Source organism: Eschrichtius robustus, chromosome X (assembly GCF_028021215.1).
Source record: "Eschrichtius robustus isolate mEscRob2 chromosome X, mEscRob2.pri, whole genome shotgun sequence".
Classification (NCBI taxonomy): domain Eukaryota; kingdom Metazoa; phylum Chordata; class Mammalia; order Artiodactyla; family Eschrichtiidae; genus Eschrichtius; species Eschrichtius robustus.
In genome coordinates this window covers 70,180,161-70,196,758 of record NC_090845.1, presented here as the reverse complement: position 1 = coordinate 70,196,758, position 16,598 = coordinate 70,180,161, and the positions used below count along the sequence as shown (strand labels likewise).

The window sequence follows — 16,598 nt, the reverse complement described above, 5'->3', positions numbered from 1 at the left end:
TTGCCTTTCAACAACTTCTTTTTTAAAAAATCACATAAACTCCAAGTCTGGTATAGAATTGGCCTTATTCTGGATCTTGTCACACTTCCTACTTATTCCCTTTAAAACTCACCAGGTGGGGGCGCCTTCAAGATGGCGGAGTAGTAAGAGATGGAGATCACCTTCCTCCCCACAAATACATCAAAACTACATCTACATGCGGAACAATTCCTACAGAACAGCTACTGAATGCTGGCAGAAGACCTCAGACTTCCCAAAAGATGCCCTCAGGCGACCTACATGCAGAGGGGGGCCAAACCCAAAGCTGAAACCCAGGAGCAGTGTGAACAAAGAAGAGAAAGGGACATTTCTCACAGCAGCCTCAGGAGCAGCAGATTAAATCTCCACAATTAACTTGATGTACCCTGTAATGTGGAATCCTGAATAGACAATGAATCATCCCAAAGTTGAGGTGGTGGACTCTGGGAGCAACTGTAGACTTGGGGTTTGCATTCTGCATCTAATCTGTTTCTGGTTTTATGTTTATCTTAGTTTAGCATATAGAGCTTATTATCATTGGTAGATTTGTTTATAGATTTGGTTGCTCTCTTCGTTTTTTATCTATCTATATATATATTTTTTTTTCCCTTTTTTCTCTTTTTGTGAGTGTGTATGTGTATGCTTTTTTGTGTGAATTTGTCTGTATAGCTTTGATTTGCCATTTGTCTTAGGGTTCCGACTGTCTTTTTTTGTTTTTTTTTCATTTTGTTTTTTTTGTAGTATGGTTTTTAGTGCTTGTTATCATTGGTGGATTTGTTTTCTGGTTTGGTTGTTCTCTTTTTTCTTTCTTTCTTTTTCTCTTATTACTTTTTTATTTTTAATTTTTAATTATTTTTTCTATTTTAATAACTTTATTTTATTTTAATAATTTATCTGTTTCTTTCTTTCTTTCTTTTTCTCACTTTTCTTCTGAGCCATGTGGCTGAAACGCTCTTGGTGTTCTGGCCAGGTGTGAGGTCTGACCCTCTGAGGTGGGAGAGCCGAGTTCAGGATATTGGTCCACCAGAGACCTCCTAGCCTCATGTAATATCAAAGGGCAAAAGCTCTCCCAGAAATTTCCACCTCAGTGCTAAGACCCAGCTCCACTCAATGACCAGCAAGCTACAGTGCTGGACACCCTATGCCAAACAACTCACAAGACAGGAACACAACCCCACCCATTAGCAGAGAGGCGGCCTAAAATCATAATAGGGTCACAGACACCCCAAAACACACCACTGGACGTGTTCCTGCCCACCAGAAAGACAAGATCCAGCCTCATCCACCAGAACACAGGCACCAGTCCCCTCCACCAGGAAGCCTATGCAACCCACGGAACCAACCTTACCCACTGAGAGCAGACACCAAAAACAACGGGAACTACGAACCTGCAGCCAGCGAAATGGAGGACACAAGAACAGTAACTTAAGGAAACTGAGAAGACAGAAAAATACACAGCAGATGAAGGAGCAAGGTAAAAACTCACCAGACCAAACAAATGAAGAAGAAATAGGCAGTCTACTTGAAAAGGAATTCAGAGTAATGATAGTAAAGATGATCCAAAATAGAATGGAGAAAATACAAGAAACGTTTAACAAGGACCTAGAAGAACTAAAGAGTAAACAAACAATGATAAACAACATACTAAATGAAATTAAACATTCTCTAGAAGGAATCGATAGCAGAATAACTGAGGCAGAAGAACGGATAAGTGACCTGAAGGATAAAATAGTGGAAATAAATACTGCAGAGCAGAAAAAAGAAAAAAAGAATGAAAAGAATTAAGGACAATCTCAGAGACATCTGGGACAACATTAAATGCACCAACATTCGAATTATAGGGGTCCCAGAAGAAGAAGAGAAAAAGAAAGGGACTGAGAAAATATTTGAAGAGATTATAGTTGAAAGTGGGAAACTATATGGGAAAGGAAATAGTCAATCAAGTCCAGGAGGCAAAGAGAGTGCCATACAGGGTAAATCCAAGGAGAAACATGCCAAGACACATATTATTCAAAGTATCAAAAATTAAATACAAAGAAAAAATATTAAAAGCAGCAAGGGAAAAACAACAAATAACATACAAGGGAATCCCCATAAGGTTAACAGCTGATCCTTCAGCAGAAACTCTGCAAGCCAGAAGGGAGTGGCAGGACATATTTAAAGTGATGGAAGGGAAAAACCTACAACCAAGACTACTCTACCCAGCAAAGATCTCATTCATATTCGACAGAGAAATTAAAAACTTTACAGACAAGCAAAAGCTAAGAGAACTCAGCACCACTAAACAAGCTTTACAACAAATGCTAAAGGAACTTCTCTAGGCAGGAAACAAAAGAGAAGGAAAAGACCTAAAATAACAAATCCAAAACAATTTTAAAAATAGTAATAGGAACATACATATTAATAATAACCTTAAATATAAATGGATTAAATGCTCCCAACAAAAGACATAGACTGGATGAATGGATACAAAAACAAGACCTGTATATATGCTGTCTACAAGAAACCTACTTCAGACCTAGGGACACATACAGATTGAAAGGGAAGGGATGGAAAAAAGATATTCCATGCAAAGGGAAATCAAAAGAAAGATGGAGTAGTAGTTCACATATCAGACAAAATAGACTTTAAAATAAAGACTATTACAAGAGACAAAGTAGGACACTACATAATGATCAAGGGATCAATCCAAGAAGAAGTATAACAGTTGTAAGTATTACGCACCCAACATAGGAGCACATCAATATATAAGGCAAATGCTAACAGCCATAAAAGGGGAAATCGACAGTAACACAATCATAGTAGAGAACTTTAACACCCCACTTTCACCAATGGACAGATCATCCAAAATGAAAATAAGTAAGGAAACACAAGCTTTAAATGATACATTAAACAAGATGAACTTAATCGATATTTACAGGACATTCCAATGAGAAACAGCAGATTACACTTTCTTCTCAAGTGCTCATGGAACATTTTCCAGGACAGATCATATCTTGGGTCACAAATCAACCCTTGGTAAATGTAAGAAAACTGAAATTGTATCAAGTATCTTTTTCAACCACAATGCTCTGAGACTAGATATCAATTAGAGGGAAAAAATCTGTAAAAATACAAACACAAGGAGGCTAAACAATACACTACTAAATAACCAAGAGATCCCTGAAGAAATCAAAGAGGAAATCAAAAAAATCCTAGAAACATATGACAATGAAGACATGATGACCCAAAACTTAAGGGATGCAGCAAAAGCAGTTCTAAAAGGGATGTTTATAGCAATACAATCCTACCTCAAGAAACAAGAAACATCTCAAATAAACAACCTAAACTTACACCTAAAGCAATCAGAGAAAGAAGAACAAAAAAACCCCAAAGTTAGCAGAAGGAAAGAAATCATAAAGATCGGAACAGAAATAAATGAAAAAGAAATGAAGGAAACAATAGCAAAAATCAATAGAACTAAAAGCTGGTTCTTTCAGAAGATAAACAAAATTGATAAACCATTAGCCAGACTCATTGATTAAAAAAGGGAGAAGATTCAAATCAATAGAATTATAAATGAAAAGGAGAAGTAACAACTGACACTGCAGAAATACAAAGGATCATGAGAGATTACTACAAGCAACTATATGCCAATAAAATGGACAACCTGGAAGAAATGGACAAATTCTTAGAGAAGCACAACCTTCTCAGACTGAACCAGGAAGAAATAATAGAAAATATAAACAGACCAATCACAAGCACTGAAATTGAAACTGTGATTAAAAATCTTCAAACAAACATAAGCCCAGGACAAGATGGCTTCACAGGTGAATTATATCAACATTTAGAGAACAGCTAACCTCTATCCTTCTCAAACTCTTCCAAAATGTAGCAGAGGGAGGAACACTCCCAAACGCATTCTACAAGGCCACCATCACCCTGATACCAAAACCAGACAAAGATGCCACAAAAAAAGAAAACTACAGGCCAATATCACTAATGAACATAGATGCAAAAATCCTCAACTAAACACCAGCAAACAGAATCCAACAGCACATTAAAAGGATCATATACCATGATCAAGTGGGGTTTACCCCAGGAATGCAAGGATTCTTCAATATATGCAAATCAATCAATGTGATAAACCATATTAACAAACTGAAGGAGAAAAAACATATGATCATCTCAATAGATGCAGAGAAAGCTTTTAACAAAATTCAACACCCATCTATGATAAAAACCCTCCAGAGAGTAGGCATAGAGGGAACTTACCTCAACATAATAAAGGCCATATATGAAAAACCCACAGCCAACATCGTCCTCAATGGTGAAAAATTGAAACCATTTCCTCTAAGATCAGGAGCAAGAAAATGTTGTCCACTCTCACTACTATTATTCAACATAGTTTTGGAAGTTTTAGCCACAGCAATCAGAGAAGAAAAAGAAATACAAGAAATCCAAATTGGAAAAGAAGAAGTAAAGCTGTCACTGTTTGCAGATGACATGATACTATACATAGAGAATCCTAAAGATTCTATCAGAAAACTACTAGAGCTGATCAATGAATTTGGTAAAGTAGCAAGATACAAAATTAACGCACAGAAGTCTCTAGCATTCCTATACACTAATGATGAAAAATCTGAAAGAGAAATTAAGGAAACACTCCCATGTACCACTGCAACAAAAAGAATAAAATACCTAGGAACACACCTACCTAAGGAGACAAAAGACCTGTATGCAGAAAATTATAAGACACTGATGAAAGAAATTAAAGATGATACAAACAGATGGGGAGATATACCATGTTCTTGGATTGGAAGAATCAACATTGTGAAAATGTCTATACTACCCAAAGCAATCTACATATTCAATGCAATCCCTATCAAACTACCAATGGCATTTTTTACAGAACCAGAACAAAAAATTTCACAATTTTTATGGAAACACAAAAGACCCCGAATAGTCAAAGCAATCTTGAGAAAGAAGAACGGAAGTGGAGGAATCAGGCTCCCCGATTTCAGACTATACTACAAAGTTACAGTAATCAAGACAGTATGGTACTGGCACAAAAACAGAAATATGCATCAATGGAACAGGATAGAAATCCCAGAGATAAACCCACGCACCTATGGTCACCTTATCTTTGATAAAGGAGGCAAGAATATACAATGGAGAAAAGACAGCCTCTTCAATAAGTGGTGCTTTGAAAACTGGTTAGCTACATGTAAAGGAATGAAATTAGAACACACCCTAACACCATACACAAAAATAAACTCAAATGGGTTAAAGACCCAAATGTAAGGCCAGACACTAGAAAACTCTTAGAGGAAAACATAGGCAGAACACTCCATGACATATCACAGCAAGATCCTTTTTGACCCACCTCTGAGAGAAATGGAAATAAAAACTTAACTAAACAAATGGGACCTAATCAAACTTAAAAGCTTTTGCACAGCAAAGGAAACCATAAACAAGACAAAAAGACAACCCTCAGAATGGGAGAAAATATTTGCAAATGAAGCAACTGACAAAGGATTGATCTCCAAAATTTACAAGCAGCTCATGCAGCTCAATATCTAAAAAACAAACAACCCAATCCAAAAGTGGGCAGAAGACCTAAATAGACATTTCTCCAAAGAAGATATACAGATTGTCAACAAACACATGAAAGGATGCTCAACATCACTAATCATTAGAGAAATGCAAATCAAAACTACAATGTGGTATCACCTCACACCGGTCAGAATGGCCATCATCAAAATATCTACAAAGAATAAATGCTGGAGAGGGTGTGGAGAAAAGGGAACACTCTTGCACTGTTGGTGGGAATGTAAATTGATACAGCCACTATGGAGACCAGTATGGAGGTTCCTCAAAAAACTAAAAATAGAACTACCATACGACCCAGCAATCCCACTACTGGGCACATACCCTGAGAAAACCATAATTCAAAAAGAGTCATGTACCACAATGTTCATTGCAGCTCTATTTACAATAGCCAGGACATGGAAGCAACCTAAGTGTCCATCAACAGATGAATGGATAAGGGAGATGTGGCACATGTATACAATGGAATATTACTCAGCCATAAAAAGAAACAAAATTGAATTATTTGTAGTGAGGTGGATGGACCTAGAGTCTGTCATACAGAGTGAAGTAAGTCAGAAAGTGAAAAACAAATACCGTATGCTAACACATATATATGGAATCAAAAAAAAAAAAAAAAAGAAATGGTTCTGAAGAGCCTAGGGACAGGACAGGAATAAATACACAGACATAGAATAGAGAATGGACTTGAGGACACGGGGAGGGGGACGTGTAAGCTGGGACGAAGTGAGAAAGTGGCATGGACATATATACACTATCAAAGGTAAAATAGATAGCTAGTGGGAAGCAGCCGCATAGCACAGGGAGATCAGCTTGGTGCTTTTTGTCCATCTAGAGGGGTGGGATAGGGAGGGTGGGAGGGAGATGCATGAGGGAGGAGATATGGGGTTGTATGTATATGTATAGCTGATTCACTTTGTTATACAGCAGAATCTAACACACTATTGTAAAGCAATTATACTCCAATAAACATGTTAAAAAAACTCACCAGGTGTTTGTATTATTGCCTGGCCCAGTCTCTGTATCACCACCACCATGCCTGAGTGCCCTCTCAATATTGCTCTGAAGATTTAATTTAAGACCTTTATTTCTAAATTTTTTAAGTAGAAACTTATTGAAAAATCTTCACCCCAACCACTGCCTTTTTTTGAGTTCAAAATATTTAGTTGATGTGCAAGACCAATTAATTATGTTTAAGTTTCTGAAAGTATGAGATCAGATTCTATAATTTTCAGTAATAGATTTCCAATGACGATACTTGCAGAAGTTTTCTTCCATAATAGTCTTAATTTTATGTCATTTATATTTCACTTGTGAGGGTGATGAGAAACAAACAAAGGTTTAGTGACCTACTCAAATCACACAGGCAACAGGCCATAACGCATACCTCACCCTAAATCTACATGCTCTAGCTAAAAACTTAAAATCCCTTCCCAAAACAATGTGTCTTATCTGCTTTGAGTTAGACTGTCTTACACAAGGTAATTTTCTTATATTGGGATAAAAGTACATGTTCTGCAATCTAACTAATCATATACACTAAGCTATTATGACTTTAATTATCTGCTCTAAAGAATTTTAAGTTTTCTACATGATGTAACAGGCCACTAGAATTATTCTTGGTACTGCTACAGACCAATTAAGAAGTACTTTTCATGATTTTCCAAGTTCAGAAGAAAAGCAATTTTACAATGACTTTTAAAGTAGTTTCATAGCTACATTCATACTGGGTAATTAATAAATAACACTCAGTAGGCAGAATAGCATAAAGGTTAAGATTATGAGCTCTGGGATCAGACAGACCCGAGGGGTGCTTTGCTAGCTCTCTGACATTGCTAGCTCTCTGAGCCTGTTTCCTCTTCCTAAAAATAGGCATAATAACAGGGGATTAAGAGGTGCAAGCTACTATGTGTAAAATATATAAGCTACAAGTATATATTGTACAGCACACGGAATATAGCCAATATTTTATATTAACTATAAATGGAGCACACCTTTAAAAACTGTGAATCACTAGTTGTACACCTGAAACATATAATATTGTAAACCAACTATATTGCAATAAAAAAGAAGGAAAAAAAGGAAGAAAATAATGGGCACAATAGGAATACTGACTTCATTGGGTTGTCACAAGAATTAAATGATATAACACACCTAAAGTTCTTACCACTATGCCTGGCACATTTTAAGTGCTCAATGAATGATAGCTCTTATTATTATCAACTAAAGCTGACAACTTATTTGCATGAGAAATTAAAGTGCAATGCTTTATCATATTTTTAACATATTAAGTACTTGTCTATGCTCATCTTGCTTCCAAATCACACTGGATAGAATGGTTTCTCAAATAATACAGCCATTATTAAATATATACTTACTGTTTTAATATCAGTGTTGAGAAATATGCTGCACTTATGGTGAAACAATTGGCTGAGTGGTGGTGAAACAAACAGACAAGATTTTCCCATGTTGTAACTCTTAACTGGGATGAACATTCTCTGGTGTTTAAAAGGTGAAGTTCTTTCTGTCTTGACTCACTGCTGGAAATCCCCTCAGCAAAACTGTTTGGCTCTGCTCCAACTCTGTGATCGGGTCTTATTTCCAGAAAGGACTAAGCCAAAAGGACAGAACTCAAAGACTAGAGTCCAGAACCAGAGTTTACAAGTCATAGATGTACTGCTTTCTTGATCAATTTATATTTATAGAATCATAAAAAGCCACATTTTAATTATGTTGGTCTATAACCACACAAAGATACTTTTCAGGGAAGAGAATCAAAGTCATAAAAGTTCAATATGTGTCACAATTGCTATTTAAAAATGTGCCCTTGGTTAGGCAATTTTATTTAAAAAAGAACTAAATTGTATATGAAAATGTTGCTACTAACCTATCTCCCTCACTTCCACCTAACTCTCACATGCAGATTATGGATGAAGACACATTTGCCTAGTTAGGCATCATCCAGTCTTTCTCTTTCTTTTCAGGCATCATCCAGTTATTAAATGGCAGTTATAGATTCCCAATCACATGATAAGATTTTAATGTATTATTGACACGATTTCTGTTCAATATCTATACTCCAAAAGGGAGTGCAAATAACACAGTGTTTAGGAGCCAGTTCTGGAGTCAGAACAACCTGGGTTCTAATCCCAGTTCTGCCATTTGTAACTGTTTGATCTTGAGCAATGTACCTAGTTTCTGGGTCTTAGAGATATCCCTTCCACTTACATGAAATGGATCTAATACTAGTACTTACCTCAAAATGTCATCACAAGTATTAAACTAATTGAGATAAAGTATGTAAAGCACTGCCTGACATACACAATGCATAAATAAATGTTAGGCTTTACTATTACTAAAGTCAAATCTTGATTAGTCACATTAATGAAAAGTAATGAAACAAAAATCTAGCAGCACTAATACTGAATACTTTTAAATATATAATTTTTAAATTTGTTGTGATATTTTACAATTTATATTTAACTTTTGCCTGATGTTCTGGCAACCTGAAACAGTTCAAACAAACTAATAAAGCCAAAATGTGAGGGACTGAGCTAGAAAATAATCCCCTTGCTTAGAATTCTTCTCTATTGGCCAAGTGTGAAAAGTCAGCTTTGCTCTCATATTAATAAAAAGAGTCATCATAAATGAGCTGCCCCTTCTCTCTAAACATATGTTTGTTTAATTTTGGTCTGCATCAGAGGAAGTAATTAAGTACTGGGTTTAAAAGGTTTCCTGGCGAGCTGCAAATTAGAGCTGAAAGCAAACAGATGGTCAGATAGTCATCAACAGATTCTCAACCTGTTTAATTTTATCGGTAAGAAATGAAACACAACATTCACCCTTGAAAATTCAATTAAAGCAGAAAATATTCCTGTAAAAGATATATGTTTTATGGCACAATATATATTTTAGAAAAGAAGTTAGAGATTAACTACAGAGAATTAGAACATTCTATCTGATTGTGTCTGGAGCTTGAATTTATGTTTTTTTTCCAGCTCAACCCAGGAGGAGGGTTGACCTTAAGGTTTATTGATCAAAACCCTTTCCTCAATAGAGTAACCAGTCTTTGAGCTAAAATGAATCTATTTTATCCTTTTCTTCTTCCAGATTAGGAAACTTTTACTAAACTTCTGCAATATATTCTTTTTTATAACCATTCTACTTTCAAGTACCAAATAATCATCATCATTGATAACTGTGTCTCCCAAGCCTCTTTAAATTGGGCCAAATTATTCCAAAGGCTTTGCCATTGTTGCTGTGAGTTTAAGGAAATCAGTCACCAAATATAGGGCACCAATCTGAAGGCAATGATCTTGAGTTCCTGCATTTGCCACGGGAGAGCTGCCATTTTCCATTGTTCAGGGCATCCAAAAAGCATATCCAAACAGTCATCTCATGAAGAGTTTCTAATTTTGCTCTTAGTTTATGAATACCTTTACACAGCATTCAAACAAACCTTGGCAGCTATGACAAAGACCATAGTATACATCAAACTGATGTTCAATTTATAAATACAAAGACAGAGAAGCTACCATATATGACAGACCTACAGCTAACATCATACTCAATGGTGAAAAGCTGAAAGCATTTCCTCTAAGATCAGAAACAAGACAAGGATGTACACTCTAGCCACTTTTTTCAACATAGTTTTGGAAGTCCTAGCTATGGCAATCATAGAAGAAAAAGAAATAAAAGGAATTCAAATTGGAAAAGAAGTAAAACTGTCATTGTTTGCAGACAACATGATACTGTACACAGACAATCCTAAGGATGCTACCAGAAAATTTCTAGAGCTCATCAATGAATTCAGTAAAGTTGCAGGATACAAAATTAATACACAGACATCTGTTGCATTTATATACACTAACAATGAAAGATCAGAGAGAGAAATTAAAGAAACAATCCCATTTACCATCACATCAAAAAAAAAAAAAATAATAATAACAAACTTAGGAATATACCTACCTAAGGAGACAAAAGACCTGTAATCTGAAAACTATAAGATGCTGATGAAAGGAATCAAAGACAACACAGACAGATGGAAAGATATACCATGTCCTTGGATTGTAAGAATCAGTATCGTCAAAATGACTACACTACATAAGGCAATCTACAGATTCAGTGCAATCTCTATCAAATTACCAATGGCATTTTTCACAGAACTAGAACAAAAAAATCTTAAAATTTGTATGGAGACACAAACGACCCCAAGTAGCCAAAGCAATCTTGAGAAAGAAAAACAGAGCTGGAGGAATCAGGCTCCATGACTTCAGACTATACTACAAAGCTACAGTCATCAGAACAGTATGGTACTGGCACAAAAACAGAAATATAGCTCAATGGAACAAAATAGAAAACCCAGAAATAAACCCACACACCTATGGCCAATTAATGTATAACAAAGGAGACAAGACTATAAAATGGAAGAAAGACAGTCTCTTCAGTAAATGGTGCTGGGAAAACTGAACAGCTACATATAAAAAAACTGAAATTAGAATATTCTTTAACACCAGACACAAAAATAAACTCAAAAAGGATTAAAGACCTAAATGTAAGACCAGACACTATAAAACTCTTAGAGGAAAACATAGGCAGAACACTCTTTGACATAAATCACAGCAAGATCTTTTTTGATCTGTCTCCCAGAGTAATGGAAATAGAAACAAAAATAAACAAATGGGACCTAATTAAACCCCAAAGCTTTTGCACAGCAAAGGAAACCATAAACAAAATGAAAAGGCAACCCACAGAATGGGAGAAAATATTTGCAAACAAAGCAACCGACAAGGGATTAATCTTCAAAATTTACAAACAGCTCATGCAGCTCAATATCAAAAAAAAAAACAACCCAATCAAAAATAGGCAGAAGACCTAAAGAGACATTTCTACAAAGAAGACATAAAGATGGCCAAGAGGCACATGAAAAGACACTCAACATTGCTAATTATTAGAGAAATGCAAATCGAAACTGCATTGAGATATCACATCACACCAGTTAGAATGGCCATCATCAAAAAGTCTGCAAACAATAAATGCTGGAGAGGGTGTGGAGAAAAGGGAAATCTCCTACACTGTTGGTGGGAATGTAAATTAGTACAGCAAGCATGGAGAACAGTATGGAGGTTCGTTAAAAAACTAAAAACTAAAAATAGAGCTACCGTATGATTCAGCAATCACACTCCTGGGCATATATCCAGAGAAAACCATGGTTGGAAAGGATACATGCACCCCAATGTTCACTGCAGCACTGTTACAATAGCCAAGACAGGGAAGCAACCTAAATGTCCATTGACAGATTAATGGATAAAGAAGATGTGGTACATATATATAATGGAATATTACCCAGCCATTAAAAAGAATGATATAATGCCATTTGCAGCAACATGGATGCACCTGGAGATTATCATACTAAGTGAAGTAAGTCAGACAGAGGAATACAAATATCATATGATATCACTTATATGTGGAATCAAAAAAAATGATACAAATGAGCTTATTTACAAAATGCCATAGAGGAAAATCACATATATTTCATTTACTATATGGACAATCCAAGCTACAACTAGTTTATGTTTTAGCAGTCATAAAAGAGATCATTTTACAAAAGTTAGACCATAAATAATACCCTCAGAAATCTACAATCTATCTACCACAATCTTAAAATTTCTACACCAAGCACACCTAAAATGCATAGAGACCGTGAAATGCAGATTATTATGGATCTGAGGAAAAGAAGTATGGGAAGAAAACTCCAAACCAGTTATAATTCTCCAAGCTATCATCTCTCTAGCAATCCTGATCAAAGGCCAATGTTAATTTTTATTAAAAGTTATTGAAATTTATTAAGTTTATTATAGGTTCTGTGCTTATTATTCTTTTTCCATTAAATGCAAACTTACAGGACATTACAGTTTCGAGGAAAAAAATATGGCATATATTATTGTGTTACAATAGGTCAAAATATGCACAAACAGTTCTGAACAGGCAGAAATCACTTCCTACAGACAGACAACTTGGGAGTTGCATTCTTGCTAAATGGTTTTCATAAAAAAAAACAAAAAACAGTACTAAGACCTGAATTTTCATCTTGACCTATACTAGACCAGTTCCAAATGTGCATCTTCTCTATCTTCCTGGCCTTGAGTGAATTTAGCCCACTTACTGACATTCACCTTTAGACATGCTATCTCTCCTCTACACTAGCTCCTCATTTTTCTATTCTTCTGTATGTATATGCCCAAGCAATTCCACTTACAGGACTTACTCCCTTCTGTACCTCTCACCTCATGTTCACATTTATCTCTGCATGCCTCCTAGCTGTCATGCATCACTGGGAGGATGTATTTCTTTAAACATATGTCATTTGGATTCAAACAGCTTGTGTTGAATTCAAGCTCTGTGGCTTACTAGTTGTGTGACCTTGAGAAAGTTGTTTAACCTCTCTGAACCTGTATTTCCTTATCTTGAAAATAGAGATAATCACAGTATCTAACTCATAGGACTAGAAATTGCCAAGAAAAAATGAGATAGTACCCAACACACTTAAGTGTTCCTACTTACTAACACTATTATGGCTACTATCAAGAAATCCATTGCAAAAACCAATATACCTGCTTTCATTTCTAAACTTTTGAGAAGCAAGTGCTATACCTCTGTATTAGGGCACAGTTGAGTACAAGTTTGAAAAGTTTCTTTTTTTAATTGGTCTATGAAGGAAAGGGAGTCTTGAGTTAAGGTCACACTAAGTTGCAATCATCATAGATCCTCCCTCGCCTGATAAAACATCTAATATTGGTTATTTTTATGAAAATCACTAGCAGGAGTAAGAAAACAGTCAAAGATTCACAATCCAAAACCAAAAGCTTTCTTTTAAGTGCTCTTCAGAAAACACTTAGTCATTTATAGAAGCATCTCACTTTGTACAATTGCTGGATTCCTGTTAGGATGTTTGCCCCAAAATTTCTAAATCATATGTTAAAAACAACATGACAGCTTTCTTAAAGGAAAAACCTTAGTATTGCAAACCGAAGAGTCCCCATTTATGTTATAAAGGAGCTCTTCTGAAGTATACTCATTTTATCCTGTTTTAATATTATTTAAAAGTACTATAAGATTATAATAAAATAAGAATTTATTTTGGCAATATGCAGTAGAATTTTGATAACAGGTTCATAGGAACTATAATTACTGCAACAACAAACAAATCTATAATTACCCATAAGAAAAACAATAGAAACAAAAAGCATAAATATTTCTTATTTGCATAGTCTTCAACAGTGGAATCTAATAATGTACATAGTAGGAGACAGTAGTCATTTTTAAGGCCCTAAGAAACTTAAGTCTTAACAGAGAGGTATAATTGTTCTTATTTGAATAGAAATTCTGAAAGGAGTTTCTTCTTGCATCTGCTTTTCGGGGAGGCGTAGAAGAGCAAGAAAGCAAAGAATAAATAGCAGTATTGAAACTGCATGTCACCCAAAGTGAAATCACCAAAACTAGCTTCCAGATCTGTCCACCCTAATTAGGGATTTAACTAAAGGTATTAAGCTGATCTTTTAAATTTTACAATTATTTTATTGGAATTGAGACTCTGGGCAGCTTGCACATTATTTTAAATATCATAATATATATGGAAAATAATAAGGCAAGAGGCTCATAAAGTGAAGTTCAAAGACAATATAAAAAGTTTTCTTTTTTTCAACCTAAACTTGCTCCAAAAATGTAACTTTAAGTATTCTATTTCAAAACTGTCTAAACACACCCACATGTGGTAGCCAGAGAAGACAAGTTGAAGGTTCAAGCTTCTTGTGATTTCATGCAACTTTCAGTTCTCTTCCAAACCCTCTTAGGGGGTAAACAAAACAAAAACAAAAACACAACAACAACAAAAAACATGGGATAGCTGCTGCTCTGAAGCTCAGAAGAGGGAATGGGTTCATACATTCTACATTCTGAGCCCACACATCTGCTCTTGCCACTGTTGGCTTTTCTCCTGAGCTGTGAAACACAGAGACACTTTCATTTACCATGGATATACACTCAGCTTTCACTCCAGCTTAGCCTATTGCTCCCCACAACTGCTGAAAATTGTTATTCTAAATTAAGGGCACGGGGGATGAGAGAGGGTTGTCCTATCATTTGAAGAAGCCACCACTGGAATCTGCAACTACACAAGAAGGCACTTGTTAGTTCCCTTCCAGTTCTCAATGTATTTGAAGCAGTTAGAAACTGTTTGAAGTAACATCTTTTGAAAGAAAAGCAAAGGTCAAAATAAGGGACACAATGGAAGGGAAAAACAGGTCCCTTGTCACATTGTTTTAAAAACCCCCCACTACTTTATATCATTGTTCCCAACTTCCGCTCCCATTCTGTCTAGTTCTAACAGACTCTTTAGGCTGAAGTTAAATACCCCCTCCTACACAGTGGCAAAATATAACTTTTTGATTACAAGGGTCTCACTCTGTGAAATATAATCACAGTGCCTCAGTAGGCCTCCACTCCATCATCATCAGTAACAGCATGTTTTACATCCTTTACAGATGTGCACTCCTGCCCCTGCCTCAGTACCTACAGCAAATATGTGAAATGTCCCACTCTTGAAACTTACCAGTGTGAGACTTTCTTGACGTCTTCACCTAACCCTAAAGACCCTATACCACCATCTCCCATTTACCAAAACTCGGTAGCTTTCTTTTTCTTCAGAGAAGAAATGTGGGCCTAACATCACTAGGCAAACAAAGGTAAACTCCATGGAAAAATGAAATCGATGCAACAAAGAGAAGAAAGGGAAGAAGGGGGTGGGGTGGGAAATGCGGGTGTCTACCGAAGGAGAAGCTGCCAGACTAACTTCTGCAATTTAACGGTTCTGGGGCAGCAGGAGACTGATGTGTAGAAAAACAACAAAGGTGGGCTTCCCACTCTCCTTACCGCCGTGGAGCCAGAGGAAGAGGCAATATACACACGGATCACCATCTTGGTTGGAAACAGCGGCTGTAGTTGTTTGAGCCCTGCAAACGGCTGGAGAGCAGCTGCAGCAAAGGCTGGAATCAAGCTAGGGGCCTTACAGAGGTTGGAAGAGAAGGGTGGGGGAAGGTGGAAGGGGAACTCGCCAGAGCCCCGCCTCCTCTCTTGGCTGCTTTCACTGGGCTCAGAGGGCGGCAGTCCCAGCCCCAAACCCCGGAAGGCACAGGCTCGTTTGCATCATTTCTAATTTTTTTTTTTAAATTGGGAATCTCGAATAGCACCGCGAGATCTGTTGAAACATTTATTCTTGACTATTCCCTCCCTGAGAAGAGGGAAAGGAGAAAGAAAAAGAAAGAGGGAGCGTTGAATTAAATTAGATTGCAGTGAAGGATCTTTTCCCACGTAGACTCAAAGTTCTGCGTGTAACTTCCTGCTCAGAAATGTATGCAAATAAGATGTCTTCTTTAAAAGAGGAAGTTCTGCGTTGAATCCAGACACTAGTGATAAAAACCAAGTTCTCAAAGCCTTGTGCATTTTAAGATTCCTATTACGTAGTGATTGTTCTGATGTTAGCTGGTGGCAGGAAATGGACCTTGAAGCACTGAGCGCTGCCTTGGAAGGTTTAGGAAAAGTGTCAGGTTTCCCAAAGCCCAGAAACAGCAGGATTGGTTTTCTTTTTGAGTTTTGCTTTTTGTTAAATTACGGAATCCTGCTTCCGTGAGAATTCGCAGGAAACCTGATTGACTGGAAAACTCAAGAATGGAGGAAGAAACTGCAAATCAAAAAAATTGAAATTACACTGTAAGAACGTGAATGATTTCTGTTATGTTTTGTTTGCTTTCTAACTGACTGTGGAAAGGGAGTTTGGACCATATGTTGCAGGAGATGTGGAAATGGTGAACAGAGAGAGCAAATGGTTATTTGTAGCTCTAGGGAAATGAGCAAACAATTGATAATGCCCAGAGAGGGACCATATACTTCAAGAGTGTAATTTCACCTTCCTAAATTATGTCAAATGAACAGAA

The 16,598-nt window shown here is 36.4% G+C and overlaps 1 protein-coding gene across 1 annotated transcript in view; it reads right to left on the bottom strand.

The window, feature by feature from the left end:
• The window catches only part of SH3BGRL (SH3 domain binding glutamate rich protein like), a 74,563-nt gene extending 58,771 nt beyond the window's left edge, over nt 1-15,792 (bottom strand). The window contains exon 1 of the mRNA XM_068534028.1: nt 15,538-15,792. Coding sequence (XP_068390129.1) covers nt 15,538-15,582 — 45 coding nt within the window. The 5' untranslated portion in view covers nt 15,583-15,792. The remainder of the gene's footprint in view (nt 1-15,537) is intronic.
• Nucleotides 15,793-16,598: the final 806 nt, after the last annotated feature.